Source organism: Dendropsophus ebraccatus, chromosome 6 (genome assembly GCF_027789765.1).
Source record: "Dendropsophus ebraccatus isolate aDenEbr1 chromosome 6, aDenEbr1.pat, whole genome shotgun sequence".
In the NCBI taxonomy this organism is placed as follows: domain Eukaryota; kingdom Metazoa; phylum Chordata; class Amphibia; order Anura; family Hylidae; genus Dendropsophus; species Dendropsophus ebraccatus.
In genome coordinates, this window is record NC_091459.1 from 42884037 (window position 1) to 42907711 (window position 23675).

At 42.0% G+C, this 23675-nt stretch overlaps 1 protein-coding gene across 2 annotated transcripts in view; it reads right to left on the reverse strand.

Annotated features, from left to right (window-relative positions):
- Nucleotides 1–324: 324 nt before the first annotated feature.
- TRMT11 (tRNA methyltransferase 11 homolog) overlaps nucleotides 325–23675 on the reverse strand; it is a 45056-nt gene continuing 21705 nt past the window's right edge. Inside the window, exons 6-7 of one of the 2 annotated variants that reach the window (XM_069974888.1) lie at nucleotides 14720–14840; nucleotides 325–1584 (exon numbers count right to left, since the gene is read on the reverse strand). In XM_069974888.1, coding sequence (XP_069830989.1) covers nucleotides 1405–1584; nucleotides 14720–14840 — 301 coding nt within the window. In that variant the 3' untranslated portion in view covers nucleotides 325–1404. The remainder of the gene's footprint in view (nucleotides 1585–14719; nucleotides 14841–23675) is intronic. The other variant, XM_069974887.1, reaches the window with a different exon arrangement.

A 23675-nucleotide genomic window follows, 5' to 3' on the forward strand; every position in this document is an offset into this window, starting at 1 on the left:
GAATTGGTTTTATAGACAAACAGGAATACCTGTAAAAATCCACCTATAAATCTGTGCATGCATATTACACAGAAACTCTTGGCTGTTTGCTGAAAGGGTCTAGTTTCCAGGAACATTTCATTCTTTGTGTTGTTTTTGCCATTTTCCCATGCTTACCCAGAATACATCATTAGTACATGGTGCAATAGTTTAGTCCTGTCCTGTGTGAGGAAGGGCAAAAGGTCTTACTGACCACAATTATTAGTGATTCATCTTTACAGTTATCTTCCCAAGGGTGACAAGGTAAAATCAGCAAAGTGTTAGAACCAAATAAAAATAAAGAGACATAAAAGTCTAAACACGGATTCAATTTCAAAAGAGAATTATCAAGAGGAGCCATACACCTATTTATTATGGCTCCACAAAAAAAAAAAAAAAATCTTCTAGGTTGTGAGTAATAAAGGGAAAAAAAAAACAACAACATAAAGTCAGCTGTCTTAAGAGAGCGGTGGATAGTAGGAATGTAAAAACAAATGAAAAAGAACAGATGAGCTTCAGATGTGGACAGGCTCAACAAAATGCCATCGCCCTCCAAAGCCTCAGTCCAAGTCCTCTGGGCTTAACATTACCGGCCAGGGTCAGACCAATAACAAACCACAAAGGGTCCCTGCATGCAACGCTGCTGTAACAAGACAAAGCAAGCTTGTGTGTGTTTAATGTGTATCAATTACAAACAATAACAAATGAAAGCAATCTCCCTAATGAGGGACACTTCATCACCCTTACATGTTAAGAACAGATTCCAGAGGTTGGAGACTGAAAAGAAAACAGTGCAACTTCCTTCTGTGAAAGACAGACGCGGCAGCCAGTGAGCTCCGGCTCTGTGGCCACTTAGCGGTGCTAATTCCCATTAAAAAGACTATAAATACAGAGCGCAGGTTTATATACAATAAAATACGAGAATGTAAACCAGAGACCTCGCACAGTCCTCCAAATGAATATGAAACCGTTCTATGTTAGTTTAACCCCTTCATAACCCTTCACGGTGGTGGTCACAAAACACAAGGTCAAAGGCAGGTGAGAAGTCCTTTTGCAGATGGTAATAAGAACACTTGGTGAGCATCGTCAGCCATGTTGTTTCGTTCTTGCTGCTGTCTGTATTCACAGAAAATACAGCGAACATGCTTCCCCCCCCCCGCTCATCGATCCTGAGGATCAACTATCCGTCAGCAGTAGAGGGTGGAGCATGTGCGTCCACACACCTGTCAGTTATTGTAGCAGATGTTAGGGAAGGTATTAAGGGAGATGGCTCATTACACCTCGAGAGCGTGGAAAGTTTTTCATAATCATTTGAGAATGAGAGACTGAAATCTCAGCCGCATCCATGAGATGCAAAATACTTAAAATAACATAAAACACTGGACATCAGACACCCTGCTGCTCTTGTGTAGAACTGAAATCGCTGCAGTTTTCTTCTCTGGCTCTGGCTCGTTCGCCTCTGGCAATTCTCTTCGCTAAGCCGCTAAAATACTTCTCACGGAAGGAGTTGTGACCTTGATACAGTAAATGCTGTCCATCCTCCAAATGTGCGTATTGGTCCTTGTCCTGATCAAGAGAGTGCACAAAAAACATCAGGTTATGACCGTAATACAATAAATAGAACACGGCATGACTCTTAGGCTGTTGTTTTGTTTGTAATTGTGAATCTGCAATTACAGACAAATTTAGGGCCCATTGCTTTCAAATAGGATGTTCACACTGTCCGTATATTAACAGATCCTCAAAAATTACTGACAAGCTCTAAAACGGACCATAAATGTGACATAGATCGTTCCAGAGAAGTCTATGGGAGCGTCCAGAATCTTCGCGGATCCGTAATTCTTAGGACCAATTCACACGTCAGTATTTTTCAGTCCTTTTCCCGGACCAGGAAAAATTGAATATATTACAATACTTCAATTTCAATGATGCTATTCATACATCCGTTTTTTTTGCGGATCCACAATCCGTGAAAAAAAAATTAAAATTGGACAGGTTGTAATACTGCCTGTAATTACGGAACGGACACCCCAATAGAAGTCTATGGAGAGCACAAAATTTTCGGAGAGTACATTGGAATCCGCAAAAACATCCGTAAAACCATCCGTATCACGGATCCGTTTTTTTTTTTTTTTTTTACATCACCAAGCTCCTCCTGCCAGAAATATCCTGCCTGATAGAAATGACTATAGAATGACCCCCAGATGACCAGCTGACCTTTTTGGGGGGTTAGGACAACTACTGACATAATTTTTGCCATCCACTCTTTTTTTCTTTACTACACACCTTTTTTTTTGCGGATCCGCAAAAAACAGATAAAAATATGGAACACAATACGAATGCAAAACGGATGATTTTTTTGCGGATTGTGGATGAAAAATAGAGGATCCAGATTTTCATCCAGAAAAAACATACTGACGTGTGAATAAGGCCTTACAGATTAAATGGCTGTAACGTCCACAAATCCTTAAAAAAATACGAATGAGTAATTTTGCTCATGAACAAAAAATACATGTTACACATGCAATCTGAATGAATTTTTTACAGATTATGGCTATGTTCGCACACAGTATTTTAGCTCACTATTTTTCCACCAAAACCAGGAGTGGATTGTACACACAGAAAGGCTATGTTCACACACTGTTGAAAATAAGTCATTTCATTTTTAACAGCTGTTGTTTTTAAATGACGGCCATCCGCTCAATTTCAACAGTGTGTGAACAGATCTTTTATGTGTTTTGGTTGAAAAATACTGAGCAAAAATACTGTGAGTGAACATGGTGCTGAAAAACTACTGAATTTGTGAAATGTAGCCTTATTCAATACAGTTCCCAGAGATTGTATGAAGTTGTTTCAGTCCCTCATCTGCACTGCAGTACAGTGCACTGCAGAATTACTCCCAAACCCTTTTCCGTGCATGGTCCTTAAATGGGTATTCCACTTTTCATATGTTCCTGCCCATGCTGAGACTAACAATTTATTCCATACTTACTATCTATTATAATACTATCTATTATAATTTTATCTATTCAGTCTCCTTCCTCCAGAGCTGAACTGCTGCCTTCTGCTTAACACACAAAAAACTGTGTAAGAACTACTCTCTCCATCTCCCCCTCCTCCCTTCTGGGACGGCTGATGTAAACAAGTCTCTGGCAGGCTTTATCTGCAACTTACTGTAGCTTTCTTTGTAATGCTGGGAGAGTTAAACTGAGGTCATGTTACTGATGAACTCACTGTGATTATCCCTCCCAGCATTACAAAAAAGTTACAAAGTTGCATATAGGGACTTAATTATATCAGCATCTGAGAAGGGAGGGGAAGGAGGGAAAGACAGAAAAACTCACACACAAATTTTTGTTTCTATAGCAGAAAGCAGCAGCTCACAACTGGGGGAAGGAGACTGAATAGATAATAACAAGTAGGAAAGAAATTGTTTGCCTCACCATGGGCAGCAACATATGAAAAGTTATGTTGGAGTGGAATACTCCTTTAAATATGGAAGGTGTGCTACAGAACATAAATCAGAGCTCCATTATTCACATAAGCAGATTGTTCCATTTTTTGTTAAAAAAATAATAGATTATAATAGTGATATGGTTCTGACTCTAGTACAAAGGTCTAGTAATGCTGTATCTATGGGGCTCAGACGAACATACGGCTTCTAAGCAACCGGTAGGGAAGCATAGGTGTAAGGGTGTGTTCCTCAGTCTGAATGCACCCTAAGGCCACATTCACACAGTAATTACAGATCTATTTTCTATATAAAATAGAACAGTAAATAAGAGACATAATACAGATTTGTTTTAGGTCACATGCCATGAAAATACATGAAAATAATATTTTGGCACACTTCATTAATATCAAAAATGCAATACAATAACAAATACTAGGGCAGGCTGTATATCTGAAATACAGACATGGGAATATCTGCACCGATCTACAATAAGGGGGCATTCTCACGTTCCAAGCTCCACTACATAAATATGGATGATTCACATGTTCCAAGCTCCACTGCATAAATACGGATGGTGTGCAATAGAACAGAGTTTGTCATCATGTCTCATTATGGTGCCAGGAGCTCAGAAACTGTTGAAATCTTTATGGTACTGTACTGACACAGCCACGCCGCTGCTCCTGGCATCTTGTATCATTATGATTCCAGAAGCTCTGAAAACTCCAGATCCCGTTCCACTGCACACCGTCCATCTTAACGAACCTGTTAGAATCTAACATTGCCGCTGCTCCCGGCATCACGTATCATTATGATGCCAAAAGCTCAGAAAACTCCGGACCCCGTTCCGCTGCACACCGTCCATATTTACGGACCTGTCAGAATCTAGCAAATCACACAATGATTTTCAACTGTCATTATTTGATACTCTAAACCATGGCTGTTGTTTTGAGTATTAAATAACGGCCGTTGTCTAACATACTACGGTGGCTGTCATTACAATAATGGCTGCTGATAAATTATTCTAAGTTGTGTCCGATATGGCTGCTTTTTCACACCCCTTTGGGTGTGAACAACATAAAATAACAGCCGCTGTTCACTTAATAACGGCCACAAATTAATGACACGAACATTAATGTTATTGTATATTGTGTTATTGTGTGAACTAACACCCATTGTATTTACAGGCTGTTATTTTAAATCAAAATGGCGGCCGTTAATTTAGTGTGAACATGGCCAAATATAGCGCTCATACCGAGATTTGAAGGACGTTATATATCATATTCATAAATTGGAAACGTCAAATATGTAAGTAAAAAAAAAATTATAATTCAAAAGGGCAAATAAGTGAAATATGGGGCTTGTATGTGGGTGGCCTCGGTCTTCTTAAAGCGGAAGAAATGCTGTTACATGGGGTAAGTTGTAATTGGTATTCGTACTTTCAATAGGTTATTATTTCTTTAATTTCCTTTATTGGTTCTCTTGACTATCAATCTAGCAACTGTACATTTGGTGCTTAGCAAGTAAGATAATAATCTACGCTTGTGGACAGAAAATAAGTACCAGGTGTGAGGCGGCAGGAACCACTTCAGCTAACAACCTAAAGCAGACAGAAATATACAAGGTCCCTTGTTTAAACTTCTTATAATTGGGAGCAAACAGTCATCGACCGGTCCAAAACAAACGCATTCGAGAGAGCAGATCTTTATTGCTTTAGATTAAATTTAAAAAAAAAAAAAAAAAAAAAAAAAAGAACCTCCTAGAACCCAAGCGACATAATTCCCTGTTTAGTGGATTAGGAGGAGAGCTGGAAACCAAGTCCTGAATAACAACTTTATCCTGCAGTCAAATCAACAACTGTGAAATTAGAGTGCGAGGGAGGATCGCCGCTGGGAGCCAATTCCAAAGTGTGTCTAAAGATTCGGATCTTGACATAAAGCAGAAAAGAGGGTTTCTATACTAAGTGAATGGTTTCCAAACAATGTGGTGCAAACAAATGCTTAAATCTACTGCAGTTAAGTAGTGCAGTCAATTACCAAGAGGGTCATACAAATCTCCCTCCTTTCACAGCCAAATTAGGCTCTGGCAATGTAAAGAGGGTTAATGCCTCCGAGCATGCTGGCTCCACAAAGCACATCTGCAGTGCCAAGGAACGCCATGGTAGAAGAGATAATAAGTGCAATATTACAGGATTATGGTATATACAATGGCTTAGAGAAGAATGCCTTACCCAATCTACTCTTTACTCTTCATCATTAAGATGCAAGTCACAGGAGCAAACCCCACAAGATTAACCAATATAATGACCCCATACAGTGACACTGCTTACACCAGCATGATGGATGAGCTGCCCTGCAATCTATCTGGAGAACAAGCGTGCCCAGGTAACACATTGGCATGTTCTGCACACATAATAAAATATTACTTCTGATATTCCTGCAGCTTTAAGTAACGGAGCCTCATAAAGAGAGCCTGTACGGCAGCACAGAGAGTTCCTATAGTTCAGTACTAAGTGGCGGCTCTGGGTTCCGTCATATAATGTCTCAATATGACACAGTATTATTTAAAGTGGTATTCCCACCTGGACATTGATGACATAACCACAGTGTTTGATGGATGTACGTCGCGCCTCTGGGACCTGGCCTGATCTGGAGATGGAGGCCCCTCTAGCCCCCTCTGCCTGGTTGCGGAGTCAAGCCTGCCACTTTACATGGGTTGCACAACTCCTATAGATGTTAATGGTATTTGCACAATTAGAAGGACATTGCAAGCTACAATGTTTCTGTAACTCTTGAGTGTAGATGTATAACAGTATGCTTCCAGCTACTTCTAGTGGGGACAGCACATAGTCAACAAGGTATCATATAAAACTAAGGCCATTTGCAGGACCCTGACCACTGTTGGTACACATCTTAGATTAGTGAAAAAAATAAATCCTGTTCCTTAGCCTTTGATTATAGTTGCAGTGCAGTAGAGTGCTGAACCATCTGAACTGGGAAAATAAGACCCCCATTTGATTACCGGTGAAAAAGTTGGATGCAGCCCTAGGAAACATGAATACAGTCAGAAACCATAGGCTGTATCTATGTTTTCCAGGACTCCCTAGGGCTGCATCCGTCTGCCACCACCTGTAATCAAATGCCACTGGTTCGGGTTCAGACGGACCTGAGCATGCTTGAGATTTGCTCATCTTTAGTTATTACTAGAATACCCTATAAAGGCCTATTCCATCTGAGACATTCATGGTATATGTACAATATGTTAACATCTCTATGGGACTCCCATTAAGACTTTGTTCTTTGAATTAGAAGAATGCAGCTATACTTTGACCTGTATATCTATGCCTGAATGTTTGGGACCTGCACAAGACAGCATCTCAGGCAACAAAATAATTCAGTCTTTGCTATAAATTTACAAACAGGTACCGAGACTCTAAGCATTAGATAATACTGAGCATCTCAACCACGTGCAATATACTCCCAGTACACTGAGAGTATGAGATTCTCTGTGCAATAGAGGACTGGTAAAGTTTCATCTGTGCAATATTTTTTTAAGCTGACAGGAGACACTATATATAATATGTATAGTATAATAATATATATATTCACATACACACACACACACACACGTGCGCGTACTTTCTGAGCAGAATTCTAGCAGCCATTGCATCGATGTACTGTTTACTACATGGTGGTTAAAAACTAGAGATGAGCGTGACTCAAGCATAATTGAGTCCAATTATGTGGCATGTAAATACTGGTGGCTGGAGTACTTGGATGCAGCCCTTGGGAGGCCTGGAAAACATGGATACAGCCTATGGCTTATCTCTAGTAAAAACACAACAAGGGAGATTTTTAAAGCAAGTGAAAGGAAAAGGTCAAATTACTGCTTAAAGTGACACTGTTTTCCATTTTGACTGCTCTCCACAGGTGTAAAGGGTAAATGTTACAGCTTTCATTACTTATTTTATATCACACCTCATGGTGCTTGTTCTGGTAAAAAGTTGTTTTTATCACCTGTGAATTGGTACATGTGGGCGGGGCCTTGCAGTCTATGTGCCACATCGCTCCGCCTCTAGCGCCACTTAGCCCAGCCCCATCCATAACGGCATCGCCGCATAGACCCCACCCCCTCAACAGCCATTGGAAGGGCCAGCCTAAAGCTCTAGGCCCCACCCCCCTAAATTGTCCCACACCAATGGCCACTGAGGGGGCCTATGCGGCGATGACGTCACAGATGGGGCGAGGCGATGTGGCACATAGGCCGCAAGGCCCCACCCACATATACCAATCCACAGGTGATAAAAACAACTTTTTACGAGAACAAGCACCATGAGGTGTAATGTAAAGGGTACTATCACAGAGGCGTATCACATATTTAAAATATAACTTATTGTTATTGCGTAAAACTTTAAAAACGCCACCAACATATACATGTGTGTGGGTACACTCACACTCTGGTCGGGTGTACCCCACAAAATGCCAGAAAAATTTCCTATATGGCACAATCTCCACACATGAAGAACAGACAACCCAATACAAAAACCAAATTCATAAATAAACCCAACGCGGTTCCCCGTCTAGCCTTGACAGCGGCCATCACCACATTGGAGCAGCGTCTTATCTACGCGGGTCGGACCATAGACCTTGCGCCAGCCGCAGGGGACATAGTAAGGGGCTCAGTTGAGCCACCTCCTGTTTGTTTAATTTGTTATGTCCTCTTAAATCTGTTTTGTTGCATCTGACACTGTTGGGAGAAGAGTGCGTTACTGTGTATTGAATTGCGGCGCCGCTGCATTTGTCCCATATTGACTGTATCATACGGAGTCAGTGCTGTTAGTTAACACCTAGGTAATAGGTCTATAGAGGTGTTGACATACATACACACGGAATTAACCCCTGACGAACCGTCAAGGATAGATGGGGAAACGCGTTGGGTTTGTTTATGAATTTGGTTTTTGTATTGGGTTGTCTGTTCTTTGTGTGGAGATTGTCCCAAATAAGAGATTTTTCTGGCAATTAGTGGAGTACACCCGACCTGAGTGTGAGTGTACCCACACACGTGTATATGTTGGTGGCGTTTTTAAAGTTTTACGCAATAACAATAAAAGTTATATTTTAACCCTTTGAGGACCAGGCCCAAAATAACCTAGTGGACCGCGCAAATTTTGATCTTTGCGCTTTCGTTTTTCCCTCCTCCCCTTCTAAGAGCTCTAGCACTTTCAGTTTTCTATCTACAAGGCCATGTAATGGCTTATTTGTTACAGGAAAAGTTGTACTTTGTAATGGCGTCATTCATTTTACCATAACATGTATGATGGAATCCCAAATATATTATTTATGAAGATATAAATAGGTGAAATTGTAAAAAAGAATGCAATATGGTAACGTTTGTGGGGTTCCTGTGTCTACGTAATGCACTATATGGTAACAGCGACATGATACCATTACTCTATAGGTCAGTCCGATCACAACCATATGCAGGTTTACACAGATTCTCTAATGTTATATATATTTTTTAATGAAATCCTTTTTTTTGGCAATTATTAATAAAGTGGGCCTATTGTGACGCTTATAACAGTTTTATTTCTTCACCTATGGGGCTGTATGGGGTGTCATTTTTTCCGCCATGATCTCTAGTTTTTATTAATACCATATTTGTGAAGATCGGACGTTTTGATTGCTTTTTATAAAAAAATTTTTATATATAATGTAACAAAATCGGTAACCGGCGCACTTTTTTCCCTCTTTTTGTCTATGCCGTTCGCAATGATGCTTTGTTATATCTGCCCGCACGGAGGCAGGTGAGAGACCTCCGGCGGTCTGTTTTAACGATCGGGACCCCCGCAGTGACACTGCGGGGGTCCCGATCGGTAAGTGACAGGGGACTCCCCGTCACTTACACTGCGGCTGCGGCGTTTAAGGAGTTAATGTCACGCTGCAGCGATCGCGTGACATTAGTGGTGACATTAGTGGTGAGGTGGCGGCTGCTGATTGCAGCCGGCCCCCACCTGCTAGGAAGCGCGCTCCGCAGCGCGCTTCATAGCTCAGGACGTACCGGTACGTCCAGGGTCGTCTGGGGACAGACTTCCAGGACGTATCGGTACGTCCTATGTGATACGCCTCTGTGATAGTATTTAATTGAACGTATCTTGGCCCCCCTGATTTGCACTGCTGCCATTATCTGGGTGGCTGGTCCGTGATAGATTTTTTGTGATGTAAAGGGTAAATGTTACAGCTTTCATTACTTATTTTATATCACACCTCATGGTGCTTGTTCTGGTAAAAAGTTGTTTTTATCACCTGTGGATTGGTATATGTGGGCGGGGCCTCACGGTCTATGTGCCACATCGCCCCGCCCCATCCGTGACATCATCGCCGCATAGGCCCCCCCCTCTCAGTGGCCATTGGTGTGGGACAATCTAGGGCCTAAAACTTTAGGCTGGCCCTTCCAATGGCTGCTGAGGGGGGTGGGGCCTATGCGGCAATGACATCATGGATGGGGCGGGGCTAAGTGGTGCTAGAGGTGGAGCGATGTGGCACATAGGCCGCAAGGCCCCGCCCACAAATACCAATCCACAGGTGATAAAAACGACTTTTTACCAGAACAAGCACCATGAGGTGTGATATAAAATAAGTAATGAAAGCTGTAACATTTACCCTTTACAAAAAGCCACACCCATAAGGGTGTGTAAAGGCAGCCATGGCAAATATAAACATGTATCAGCGGCCGTCATTGCAATGACGGCCGCCAAAGTATGTTAAACATGGCAGTTATTTGATACTCAAAATAACGGCTGTGGTTTTGACGACTGTTAAAAAACAAATGTATGAACATAGCCTTAACCTTCACAATGGCCTTAGGAATAATAGGGCAAATATTCCATTTTTAGCCTGCACAATGCATAAGGGCTTATTACCATGTACTGTGAAACGGCACAGTTTCAGCCACACAGCTGCTTCAACACTTTCCCTGCTCCCGGCATCATAGTGATACATCATGCTGGGCGGGGAAAGATTCCACTATAGGGCTTCTCTGACCGTGCTGTCCATTTTTCACAGAACGTGGGAATAAGCCCTTACACCTTCACAATACACCTTATATTACACCTACAAAATACAGTTGTACTCAAAAGTTTATATACCCCGGCTGAATTTTTTGCTTTTTTGTTTGTGGTTGGTAAAGATATGTATTGTCAAACTACTGTGTTTTCTCTTATTAAATCATAATGACAACCAAAACATCCAAATGACCCTGATCAAAAGCTTACATACTTTTACAGTTCTTAATACCGCGTATTGCCCTCTCTAACATCAATGACAGCTTGAAGTCTTTTGTGGTAGTTGTGGATGAGGTTCTTTATTTTTTCATATGGTTAAGCTGCCCATTCTTCTTGGCAAAAAGCCTCCAGTTCCTGTCAATGATACTGAGGTCAGGAGACTGAGATGACCACTCCAGAACCTTCACTTTGTTCTGCTGTAACCTATGACCTGGTCGGCTTGGCCTTGTCTTTTGGATCATTGACACGTTGGAACTTCTAAGTACGTCCCATGTGCAGCTTTCGGACTGATGAGTGCAAATGGGCCTCAAGTATTTTCTGATAACGTGTTGCATTCATCTTCCCTTCAATTTTGACCATGTTTCCTCTGCCTTTGTAGCTTACACATCCCCAAAACATCAGCCATCCACCTCTGTGCTTTCATCATAGGCATTGTTGACACCTCTTCAAATGTTACGTTTATGGCTGTGGCTAAAGTTAGATTTTGGTCTTATCACTCCAAATGAACTTGTTCTAGAAGTTTTGAGGCTTGTCTTTGTGCTGTTTGGCATATTGTAGGCAATACACATTGTGGCATTTGCGCAGTAATGGCTTTCTTCTGGCGACTCCACCATGCAGCCTATTTTTCTTTAAGTGCCTCCTTATTGTGCATCTTAACAGTCACACCGCTAATTTTCAGAGATTTCTGTATGTCAGCTGATGTTATCTGTGGGTTTTTCTTTGCATCCCAAAAATTTTGGTGGCAGTTTTGGACGAAATTTTTGTCAATTTGTTTCAAATTCTGTGCATGTTATCAGACCGAAATCAACAGGTATGTGACCAGGGTCATTTGAATATTTTCGGTTGTCATGATCGACCTGTCATTGGCTACAGCAGAACAAAATGAAAGTTCTGGAGTGGCCATCTGAATCTCCTGAACTCAATATTAAGCCAGTCTTTTTTTTTTTTTTTACTCCATACACATCCATCGATCAGCCACAACATTATACCCATATGTGTGGTGGCTGAGGCTTTCCAAAAGAAAATGACCTGTCTCTATAGAGAAGAAATACTCTAGGACAAGGCTTCATCCTAGCACGGCAGAAGATATTCATAATGAAAAGGAATTCATTCATAGCTCTTCTGTACCCTAAAGCAGAGCGTGCAATGTGAAGTCATGGTGTCAATGTGCAAAGTATCTGAAAACCATCTGGTCTGTGAATTAGAAGCACCTGCCCGTTCGCCTGCCAAAGAGCAGTAAGTCATTAGTCTCCGAGCTACAATCAGGTGCTGTAATACAAACACTTAAAACCACAAAGAGATGCTTAGCTAAACAGCCAATAATAAAATAACAAAACGCCAACATAGAATATTAGAGCAGAAGGAGCGCACCAACCACAGGTGGTCTGTAAGGGGTTAACAAGAAAACTAATGAACGGTGTGGACTGAGGCGGCTTGATGTAAGAGCTGCCCATGGATGACAAACAAAATACAGAGAGAAAATAAACAAGTGCCAAGGGTTTAAAGGGGAGGAAAAGACGGCAAACTTTTTGTTTGTGCCAAAATCAACACAGTTGATCTGAGGAGTAACATGCACAATTTGTTATGTTAATGTTGGGGCTGTTTCTCATTCCCGCTCTTGTTTTATCCCCCTACAGGCCGGGATGTCGCTGGTTGTGCACATCATAGGTGCTGGGCGACACTGCGGTGGGATCCATCAACACGTGATGTTTTGACAAACCAAATATAAGCTACAGATGGTCAAGCACGGTGAACAAGGTAAGAAAGCAGCCATCTGAGGAATAAAGTAGAACAAATTCCATGTTGGTGCCCTGCTCAGCAAACCTCATATCGCTTCCATCTCCACTTGTCAGCAGCTCAAAATTGGATCTCTCAAGGAGTCATCACATGGCTTGGTTTAATAAGAAAATGTGCAGACATGGAATACAGGGATCTGTGAAGAATAGCAGGTGCTGCTTAGGGCAAAAATATTTACTAAGCTTAAAGGGGTTATCCGGCATTAGAAAAATATGACCACTTTCTTCCTGAGACAGCACCACTCTTGTCTTTAGTTTGGGTGTGGTTTTGCAACTTAATTCCATTACAGTGAACGGAGCTAAATTGCAAACCACATCTGAACTGGAGACAAGAGTCGTGTTGTTTCTGGAAGATACTGTGGTGGGTGAAGATAAAGGTGTAGATTAGGGATGGTCCGAACCTGCCGAGGTTCGGGTTCATATGAACCCGAACGCTCGGCATCAGATTCCCGCTGTCTGCCCGCTCTGTGCAGCGGGTGGATACAGCGGGAGGACCGCCTGGAAAACTGGGATACAGCCTATGGCTATATCCAATTTTCCAGGCGGTCCTCTCGCTGTATCCACCATCTCCACGGAGCGGGCAGACAGTGGGAATAATTTCCGAGAGTTCGGGTTCGTACGAAGCAGGTTCGGACCATCCCTGGTGTAGATGTCTACTAACAGGTACTTATAGCATTCACCATTCAAGAATGTTGGTAAGATGACCAATGGTCCTATGTCATTTCAGGTAAAAATTCTCCAGACCATGACACAGCAATCACCAGTCTGTTGAACTCCAATGGTGTATTTATAGGACATGGATTCACGCGGTTTACACCAGATATGGATCTGGCCATCTGTATGGTTCAGCAGGAAATGGCTTTCAGTCTTCATCCAGTCTTGGTACAATTAATACCATGGTTTGGAAACAGCCATTAACTGTCCCATCAAGAGTAGAAGAAATACTCGCACCACACCTCCGAGCCCCAACAACCTGCCTAGGGCCAAAGACACTTGTCACCACATCCACTCGGAACGTTGTACTAGCTTATGGTGCCTTCAGCAGGAGCACCAACCTGGTTGGAAGTGTTACTTACATGTAGCCAGTTGGACACACACAGACCCCAATCATGAACTACTACAGGATATCATTATAGGAACGCGGGTCTCCGGCAATATCAGGTAAAAGCGCCGGTTTACCGTGCTCGTTGATATTTGTGTACAGTACACATCATAATGTACTACCATGAAGGAAGTACAAGTGTTTAGGCAGAGATTGTGTATATATTCTTGCTGAGGATTTGTGGAGGTATCTTGAATGGCATATACGTATGGACACATGAGATCTTGAATAGTATGGTAACTTGGCTTGAATCTCCATTACAGTTATGCATGCACCTTAGGGCCATGTTCCCACTGGGTAAAACACCGGCCGCTCTGTGACCCGGAAGGTATTCAAATGCTGAACAATTGTACTCATCTCTATTAGTGACCTTGTAGATGGGCTAAAGAGTTTAAATATTTGCAGATGATCACCACAGAGGATGATAATAAAATATTACACAGGGATTTGGGGTAGCTGGAGTCTAAGCACCAAAGCACAAGCGATCAAAAAATTAATTTAGCCAAAAAGGTGTTTGGTTTTTGTTTTTATAAATAACAGTGAATTTATTTCCATTCAAATCCCATGGACACAAGTGGTACGGTTTCTGAAAATAAGAATCCTCATACAACCCCTTTAGGGTTAATTTACTGGAAAAATTCATGGCAAAAACTGTACAACTGGAAAATGCATTCAGTACATGATGGGGTTGTTTCTAATGCATGTGCATGGCTTTCAGCAAAATCTGTTTAGCATACCTGCTGTATGATTCACCCTAAAGGTCATTCTTTTGCAATCACTGTGAATTCTCATGAACTCGATGTAATACAAACGGATCATTTAGAATTACTAGAATGAGAGGCATCGGACTGAACGATCAGTGTGTTGCACATGCTCAGAAGGAAGAACGCAAAATAAAAGCTGAACACTTGCTGCTGATAAGCAGTACTGTAGTACTATTAATGTTAAAAGTTGTTCTCACCTGTTTAAATAAATTGCATTTTTGTGCAACATGGGGGGGAAAAAAAAAAAAAAAAAAAAAAGAGAGAAAATATGTCTCCTCCACAGTGTGTGCCCTCTCTAAGCTCTCTCACCTCAAACTCCTTCACCTTTTCCATTGTTATCAGGCGGCGAGACGTGTGGCTGGAAAGCATCTGTTCACAGTTACTAATAAGTTTCAGGCATGGGTGCCGGGGTACAACCTCATTCGTATATCTGGAGGAAAGAAAGAGGGCTGGTGAAATCAGCAATGAACCACAAAGAATTAACTTTTCAAGAACATTTCACATTCAGATCAGTAATGTTCAATTGCGCATTAACATTGAAGCGTACATGTCACTATTTTATTTTATTTAAGCAATAACCAAGAGTTATGATCGCCAGCAGTTTTGCAATATACTCACTTTTTTTGTTTTGTTTTCTATGTTTAAATAAAATTTGCTCCATGCTCCCTCTGTGCCGATATTTGGTCTTTTCGCTGTTCAAAAAAAAAGGGACCAAACACCGGAAGTCCCAGTCCTTTGGGCGCTCACACAAGGAAAGACGCCTGTTCATCATGAATTAGGGCAATTATCTTGGGCTTATTATAGTATTAACTTTTTTTATTTATATTATCAGCTCTGCTTACCAGGAGACACTGCTCTTTGCTATGTAACAATTCAGTCAGTATAATATCACTGTGTGGTTACAGAGGTAGGAGAGCTGACCATACAATGCGAGAGGATTCTCTGCTACTGAACTGTACACATGCGCAGTGAAGGTAGACCCCTATTGCCCAAGGGTATATTGCAAGACTGCTTGCGATCACAACCCCTGTTGATTTCTTAAAAATAAATTAAAGCCAGCACTGGACTACTATCGGCACAGTAAGTGACAAATTCTCTTACTACATGTAATGTACATAGTATATCAGAGAGTTGTAGAACAATAAATAAGCATTATTTACTGGACAGCTAGGATAACCCTTTAAAGGGACTCTGTACCCACAATCTGACCCCCGCAAACCGCTTGTACCTTCAGATAGCGGCTTTTAATCCAAGATCTGTCCTGGGGTCCGTTCGGCAGGTGATGCAGTTATTGTCCTAAAAAACAACGGCCGGGACTTAGATTGTGTATGCATTAGGCTGGCACGCCCTCTCCGTCCCTCCTTCCCGTGTTCCTCATCATTAGGAATGCTCAGCTGTGTGAATACTGAACATGGGTTGGATTGTTAAGGCACCTGTGCAATGTTCAGACAGGAGAAAATGTTCCAGTGGCATTCCTAATGATGAAGAGGATGGGAAGGAGGGACAGAGAGGTGGTGCAAAGTTAGGGCACAGATACTCTAAGCCCCGGCCATTGGGCATGGGGCTGCAAGTTTAAAAGTTGTTTTTTTAGGACAATAACTGCATCACCTGCAAAACGGACCCTAGGACAGATCTTGGATTAAAAGCAGCTATCCGAAGGTACAAGTGGTTTGGGGGGTCAGATTGTGGGAACAGAGTCGCTTTAAGTGGTCACAAAGGTTGCTGTATTCCCTGCAGCCCTATCAAATAACATTCACTTTTATAGGGAGCAATCCTGATAATAACATACTATTATGAGGCATGTCGTGGATTTTTTCAAGTGACTCCAGACCAGAGATCCAGTTGTAAAAATGTAAAATTATATATACATTTTTTCCTTTCTGTGGCTGGATCAGGAAATACTATGTAGAATTCTTTTCGATAAAGCCTGTGGTGTAGTTTTAGGTTCTTCCTACGCTGGAGAAGATATATCTATACAAGGGTACTGGACTAATAATACATGTATTAGTCGCCATGCTTACCATGTTTACCTAATATGGAATATACTGCAATAACCTTGAAAATCATCAAATACAGATGCAGTATATCATTCTTTCCAGTCTGACACAGTGCTCTCTGCTGCCACCTCTGTCCATGTCAGGAACTGTTCAGAGCAAGAGAGGTTTTCTACGGGGATTTGCTACTGATCTGGGTAGTTCCTGTCTTGGACAGATGTGGCAGCAGAGAGCACTGTGTAAGACTGGTAAGAAAACACCACTTCCTGCAGGACATACAGCAGCTGATAAGTACTGGAGGGCTTCAGATTTTTAAAATAGAAGCAATTTACTAATTACTAATCTATACAACTTTTTGACACCAGTTGACATGAAAAAAAAATTCCTTTTGTGCAGATCCAATACTTTTCTACAAAAAACCCAATATCCTAATTCATTCTCTGAGTCTAAACACAACTACTCCAGGACGTCACTTCTCAAGAGTGGGATTTTCTGTCTGTTAAATGTGTAAGCTACGTCAGAAGCCGCCATGCTTGTCTCCATTCTAATGTCTGCTCTCTGAGGCGGCTGACTGTATGTTCTGAGCGTCCCTAATCCAGACTGATTCCTTACTCTCAGCAATAAACCAGAACAAGCATCAAATCTCTTTAGCCGGGTCTGTCAAACAATATTAACTTCTAAAAGCTGTTGAAAATGAGTGTTTGGGTTCATAATATGGCAACGTGTCTGGAATAGAACTTCACGGAAAATAATCCAATTGCTGCCAAGTTTATAATTAATATAGAAATGACACGTCCTGTACGATGGCTTTCCTTCTATGTATGATCCTGAATCCACCACTGTGTGAGAAGTGTTACAATTCTAGTAGATCAGCTCAAAATACCTTATATAAATCTAACAAAGTTATAAACCAACAGTCCATCCGCAGGTAGGTCATGTATAAAACATTCTTGTTTCCATGAAACGTTCACTTGGCCTAGGTTCCCTTTAGATTGGCTTTTATAACTATTTTTGGTAACATTATGGGCGATTCACGATTTAAAGCGACTCTGTACCCACAATCTGCCCCCCCCCCCCCCCCCCCAAACTGCTTGTACCTTCGGATAGCTGCTTTTAATCCAAGATCTGTCATGAGGTCCGTTCGGCAGGTGATGCAGTTATTGTCCTAAAAAGCAACTTTTAAACTGGCAGCCCCGTGCCCTACGGGAGTATCTGTGCCCTAACTTTGCAACACCCCTCCGTCCCTCTTCCCCACCCTCTTCATCATTAAGAATGCCACTGGAACATTTTCTTCAAGATGAACATTTGCACAGGTGTCTTAACGACCCAGCCCATGTGCCACCCTCTCACAGCTGACGAATAGGAGGCAACCTGCCTGGAGCATTCCTAATGATGAGGAGGGTGGGGAGGAGGGACGGAGAGGGTGTGCCAGCCTAATGCATACACAATGTAGGCCGCTCCCGTAGGGCACGGGGCTGCCAGCTTAAAAGTTGTTTTTTAGGACAATAACTGCATCACCTGCCAAACGGACCGCAGGACAGATCTTGTATTAAAAGCAGCTAGCGGTTTGAGGGGAGGGGGTCAGATTGTGGGTACAGAGTCACTTTAAATCCCCTACCCCCACCCTTCTCTTCTGCCACTCCTGCGCCGGGGAGCTATTGGCTTCTTGTGGCCGGAGGTGCAGAATGATGCCTGCAGCCACAAGAGTGTCCTGCTACTTAACCCCTTGTGTGCTGCAGCATGTAAGTGACACAAAGTTCCGCCTAAGCTAGTACAACAGTTTTATTTATTTTTTTTATTGAATTTGCCACTAAAAAAAACAAAAAAAAAAGTGATCCCATAAAATAAAACACCCAAAAAGCTTATAGGTGCACTCACTGATCAGTCACAGATTGACAGTTTCCCTATGCTGCTCATAGCGCCAGATCCACATTTTTATAAATGATACCACATTTACAAAACTACTTCTCCCAGCATGCATTGCACCTCAGAACCAACTGCCAGGTACCTGTCTTGCAGTATCTGCCCACCACTGTCTCAATCTGCTTCTGCTTTGCACAGCATACACAGTATCTACCTATCTACTCATCTACATAGATGAGAGAGAGAGAGATAAAACAACAGTGTCTCGTTTCCTGTGCGCTACTCAGGAGAGGCTGTTTTCCTGCTCTTGGTCAGGTGATCACTGTGTGATGTCAGTGGTGGGCGGGGCATGAGGCATTACAGGTTGCCTGGGAACAGAAAACACAGCAATTATGATTTCTGTCTCAAAAGGGAGGGAAGGACAGAGGAGTGGAGACAGAGTGGACCAGGCAGTAAAGATTTTTAGCAGCTTCAGGGTGTGATACTGGATGTGCTGCAGACAAACAGACCAATTTGTGTAATAGAAACCTATTACAGACAAACTTATGGGTGGGGATTGAATAGGGGTAACTGTTTCTTACCTGGAGTTCCCCTTTAATGCCCTTAAAGGAGACCTGTCACCCCCCGTGCTGGGGTGACAGGCTCCCGGCCCCCCGTTACAGCCCCCTATACTCACCTGATCCCGCCGGGTTCCACTTCCTGATCCGGTCGGGTCATGGATATATGAGCGCCCGAAGCCTGGCACGCGCGCTCACAGGAGAGTCAGACGCTCATAGAGAATGAATGGGGAGTCCGATGCTCCATCGTTCTCTATGGGCATCGGACTCTCCTGTGAGCGCGCGCGTTGGGCTTCGGGAGCTCATATTTCCGTGACCAGACCGGATCAGGAAGCGGGACCCGGCGGGATCAGGTGAGTATAGGGGGCTGTAACGGGGGGTAGGGAGCCTGTCACCCCGGCACGGGGCGTGACAGGACCTCTTTAACGACTGCAGACGTATAGTTACGTCTTGCGGTCGTTAAGGGAGTTTAGAGCGAGCCGCGCTATTCAGAGCAGGACCGCGGCTATTAGCGGGAACGTGGTCCGATCGCCGTGCCCGCTAATCAGATGCAGCTGTCAAAGTTGACAGCTGCATCAGATTACCTTCCGGAGCCGTTCCCTGGTGTCTAGTGGGACGTTGTCCTGGAGGAGCGATCCACACATCCTTTACCGTCCAGGGTCTGCGCCGTAATGGCGCTAATCCCGGCTCGGCATTCGGTTGCTTCTGGCTGCAGCAGCCAAAAGCAATCGAGTGCCTATCTCATCGATCTATGCTGTATATCTATACAGCATAGATCTCAATGAGAGATCAGTGTGCTTATACTAGAAGTCCCCCAGGGGGGCTTCTAGTATAAATGTAAAAGAAAAAAAAAAGTGTTGTTGTTAATAAAAAGCCCCCTCCCCTAATAAAGTTTGAATCACTCCCCTTTCCCTTTATAAATAAAAATAAACAAACATGTTTGGTATCGCCGCGTGCGTAATCGCCCGAACTATTAATTTATCACATTCCTGATCTTGCACGGTAAATGACACCTCACACAGCCCCATAGACCAAAGGATAAAAGCGCTACAAGTATGGGAATAGAGCGATTTTAAGGAACATATTTTTGTTAACAATGGTTTGAATTTTTTACAAGCCATCACATACAAGAAAAGTTATACATGTTACATATCGTCGTAATCGTAACTACTTGATAAGTCAGTTTTACCCAGGGCAAATGGCGTAAAAACAAATACCCCCAAATAAACAAAATGTGGGTTTTTTTTATTTAATTTCACCACACTTATTTTTTTTCCTGCTTTTGCAGTGTACTTTATAAAAAAAATTCATCCTGTCATTGCGAAGTACAATTAGTGGCGCAAAAAATAAGGGCTCATGTGGGTTTCTAGGTGAAAAATTGCAAGTGCTATGGCCTTTTAAGCACAGGGAGGAAAAAACGGAAACGCAAAAACGAAATTGGCCCGGTCCTTAAGGGGTTAATTTGAATAATCACTCAGCCCTTGCCCATGCAAAAAAACATGTTTTGGAATACTGAAATCTGATTTATGTACCAAAGAGTATTCTGGAGACACTATGGGTGCAGTGGACATGTTCATGGATATGGAAATAACAATGAAAAACTGCTTTTAGGGTATAAACCCACACACCGTATACGCAGCAAATACGCAGCAGATTAGATCTAAATAACTGAACACAGCATCAAATCTGCTGCGTATTTGTTGCGTATCTGCTGCGTATACGGTGTGTGGGTTTGTACCCTTACATAGTTTTATTGCCCTGTACCTAATGTGATATAATCTGCTGTTATATGAGAGCATCAATGGGCTCCATCACTAAAGTGATGTAAAAAGTGAAATAAGAATTTCTGTAACTGTTACAGTATGGTTCCATAGTCATTGCTTTATGCGTCATACACAGGGAACGCAAGGTGAAAGGCCACTATTGCCATCAGTGCTTTGTGTAATAAGGTTAATAAGATATTACATGAAACTATGTCAGCCAGAAGTTATTACGGCCGGAAGGAGTAAATCACTTTTATCTCCATTACTATGTATGTACAGCTCCGCCAACCTGCATGTGGTTTATCTGTCCGTTCTGGAACTACTTATCTACGGAAGAAAACGGTTTGATTCTTTATGATGCACATAAAACTTACTGTCCCTGAAAGAGACTAAAGGATATCTGGCAGCAACCAACATGATTCTAGTCTGAAAACGGCAGCTTAGTAACCTAATCACTTTTTATAAGGTTTCATATACATGTACATTAGGTCAATGTCCATGAGGAAATGTAAGGCCATTACTGCTAACAAGCCATGTCTACAGGCTTTAGAACTTAGAACATGATTTATAATTTACTTCTATTTAAAAATCTCAACTCTTCCAATACTTATCAGCTGCTGTATGTCCTGCAGGAAGTGGTGTATTCTTTCCAGTCTGACACAGTGCTCTCTGCTGCCACCTCTGTCCATGTCAGAAACTGTCCAAAGCAGTAGCAGATCCCCATAGAAAACCTTTACTGCTCTGAATAGTTCCTGATATGGACAGAGGTGGCAGCAGAAAGCACTGTGTCAAACTGGAAAGAATACACCACTTCCTTTAGGACATACAGCAGCTCATAAGTACTGGCAGACTTGAGATTTTTAAAGGGCTTGTCCAGCAAAAACTTTCTTTTAAATCAACTGGTATCAGAAAGTTATATACATTTGTAATTTACTTCTATTTAAAAATCTCAAGTCTCCCCATACTTATTAGTTACTCTATGTCCTGCAAGAAATGTTTTATTTTCAGTCTGACACAGTGCTCTCTGCTGACATCTCTGGCCGAGACAGGAACTGTCCAGAGCAGGAGAGGTTTTCTATGGGGATTTATAGAAAACCGAGATAACGTTCCCGTCTCAGCCAGAGGTGGCAGCAGAGAGCACTGTGTCAGACTATAAATAAAACAACATTTCCTGCAGGACATACAGCAGCTAATAAAGTATGAGAAGACTGGAGATTTTTTACTAGACGTAAATTACAAATCTATATAACTTTCTGCTTTGAAAGAAAAAGTTTTTCGCTGGACAACCCCTTTAAATAGAAGTAATTTACAAATCTATATATAACTTTCAGAAACCAGTTCATTTGAAAGAGAAATAAAATTGCTGGAGTTCCTATTTGAAAAGAACCTCTCATGTTGAACATTATGACTGATCTGATCTAAAAGGTAACATTGTCAGAAAAGATTTTGGAAGCTTGTATTTTATTATTTTACACCCCTGCTCATCTTATGCTTAGGAGTCAAGGGGGTGGTCCCACTCAGTGACTGACAGCCTTCTCCTATGACAGCTGTTTGGGTAATCATAGTCAAATAACCGATAAGGACCACCCACTGGACTCCTAAACAAAGAAAGAGCAGGGATGTGAAATACTATAACACAAGCTATAAATACTCTTTTCCCACAATCTGTTCAGCTCTTTCTACTTCTACTACGTACAGGTTTTCTTCAAGTAAACAAACTCCCCATTGAAACAACCTTTTGGGGAACCCTGGAAAAGCAGAGTGAGCTTTCACAGTTCCAGGGGAAAATTGTAAAAATCTTACAAATGTGCACATGACTTGCAGATAATAATAATAATATTATTATAATATTATTATTATTATTATTAATAATAATAATAATAATAAAATGTATTAAACTCTGGCCTTTACATAGCAGCCACGGAAAAAGTGTATATGGAAAACACTGGATGTTTGCTCGTAACTTTACTTTCTTTCTATTTAACCCGGGACGATGTATGCAATCCACTGTGATTTATCTTGTAGCGTGTGTACGTGTCAGTGAGTGTTTTTGTTTACTCTTCAGGATGTAAACCGATCATACGACATCTAAGGTGATCAAAGACGCAAGATAAAAAGGAAACCTGGTGTTGACACCGCTACAACAGTTACTGTCAGCACAGCAAAGAGGATCAAGTCCTGTGCCAAGAAAATAACCCTCCCCCCCCCCCCCCCCCCCGCTCTAACCCTACATAATACAAACGTAGAAAGTAAAATTTCTTAAAAGGAGCACTTTGGCGAAAAAATGTTTCTTTCAAATCAACTAGTGTCAAAAAGTTATATAGACTTGAGATTTTTAAATAGAAGTAAATTATGAGTCTTCCAGTACTTGTCAGCTACTGTATGTCCTGCAGGAAGTGGTGTATTTTATCCAGTCTGATACAGTGCTTCCTGCTGCCACCTCTGTCCGAGACAGGACCTGTCCAGAGCAATAGCAAATCCCCATAGGAAACCTTTCCTACTGTGGACAGTTCCTGTCATAGACAGAGGTGGCAGCAGAGAGCACTGTGTCAGACTGGAAAGAATACACCACTTCCTGCAGGGCATACAGCAGCTAAGCTGATAAGCACTGGAAGGCTTAAATAGAAGTAAATTTCAAATCTGTATATATTTCTATCATTAGTAATCTGAAAAACAAAAAAATTCACTGGAGTGCCCCCCTAAATCAAGTTACTGTACTCCATAAGGGTGTGAACATACCCCAACTTGGTGAGGTTGCCATTACTGATGAATCCTGTGTTATATCTGGATCAGTAAAGGTTGCTGAACAGTGGCAACTTTCCTCGCTGTAGACAAAACACTAACACAATGTAGAGCAGCGCACAACATGGCGATTGTATCAGTGTGTGAGCTCAGTAAGGGTGGCCGCACACACTGCACAAGGGTTACAACTGGAAGAATGCTAAAAATGCAGACACAACAATGATGTCCGTGTGAGATTACACAAGTCATCTACTTTCCAGCTTATCTGTCATACAGAGATAGATGGATGGTGCTTCTCACTAAAGCATTGCCTGCCACTCACTGCTGCTTTCCATATTCTTCTCAA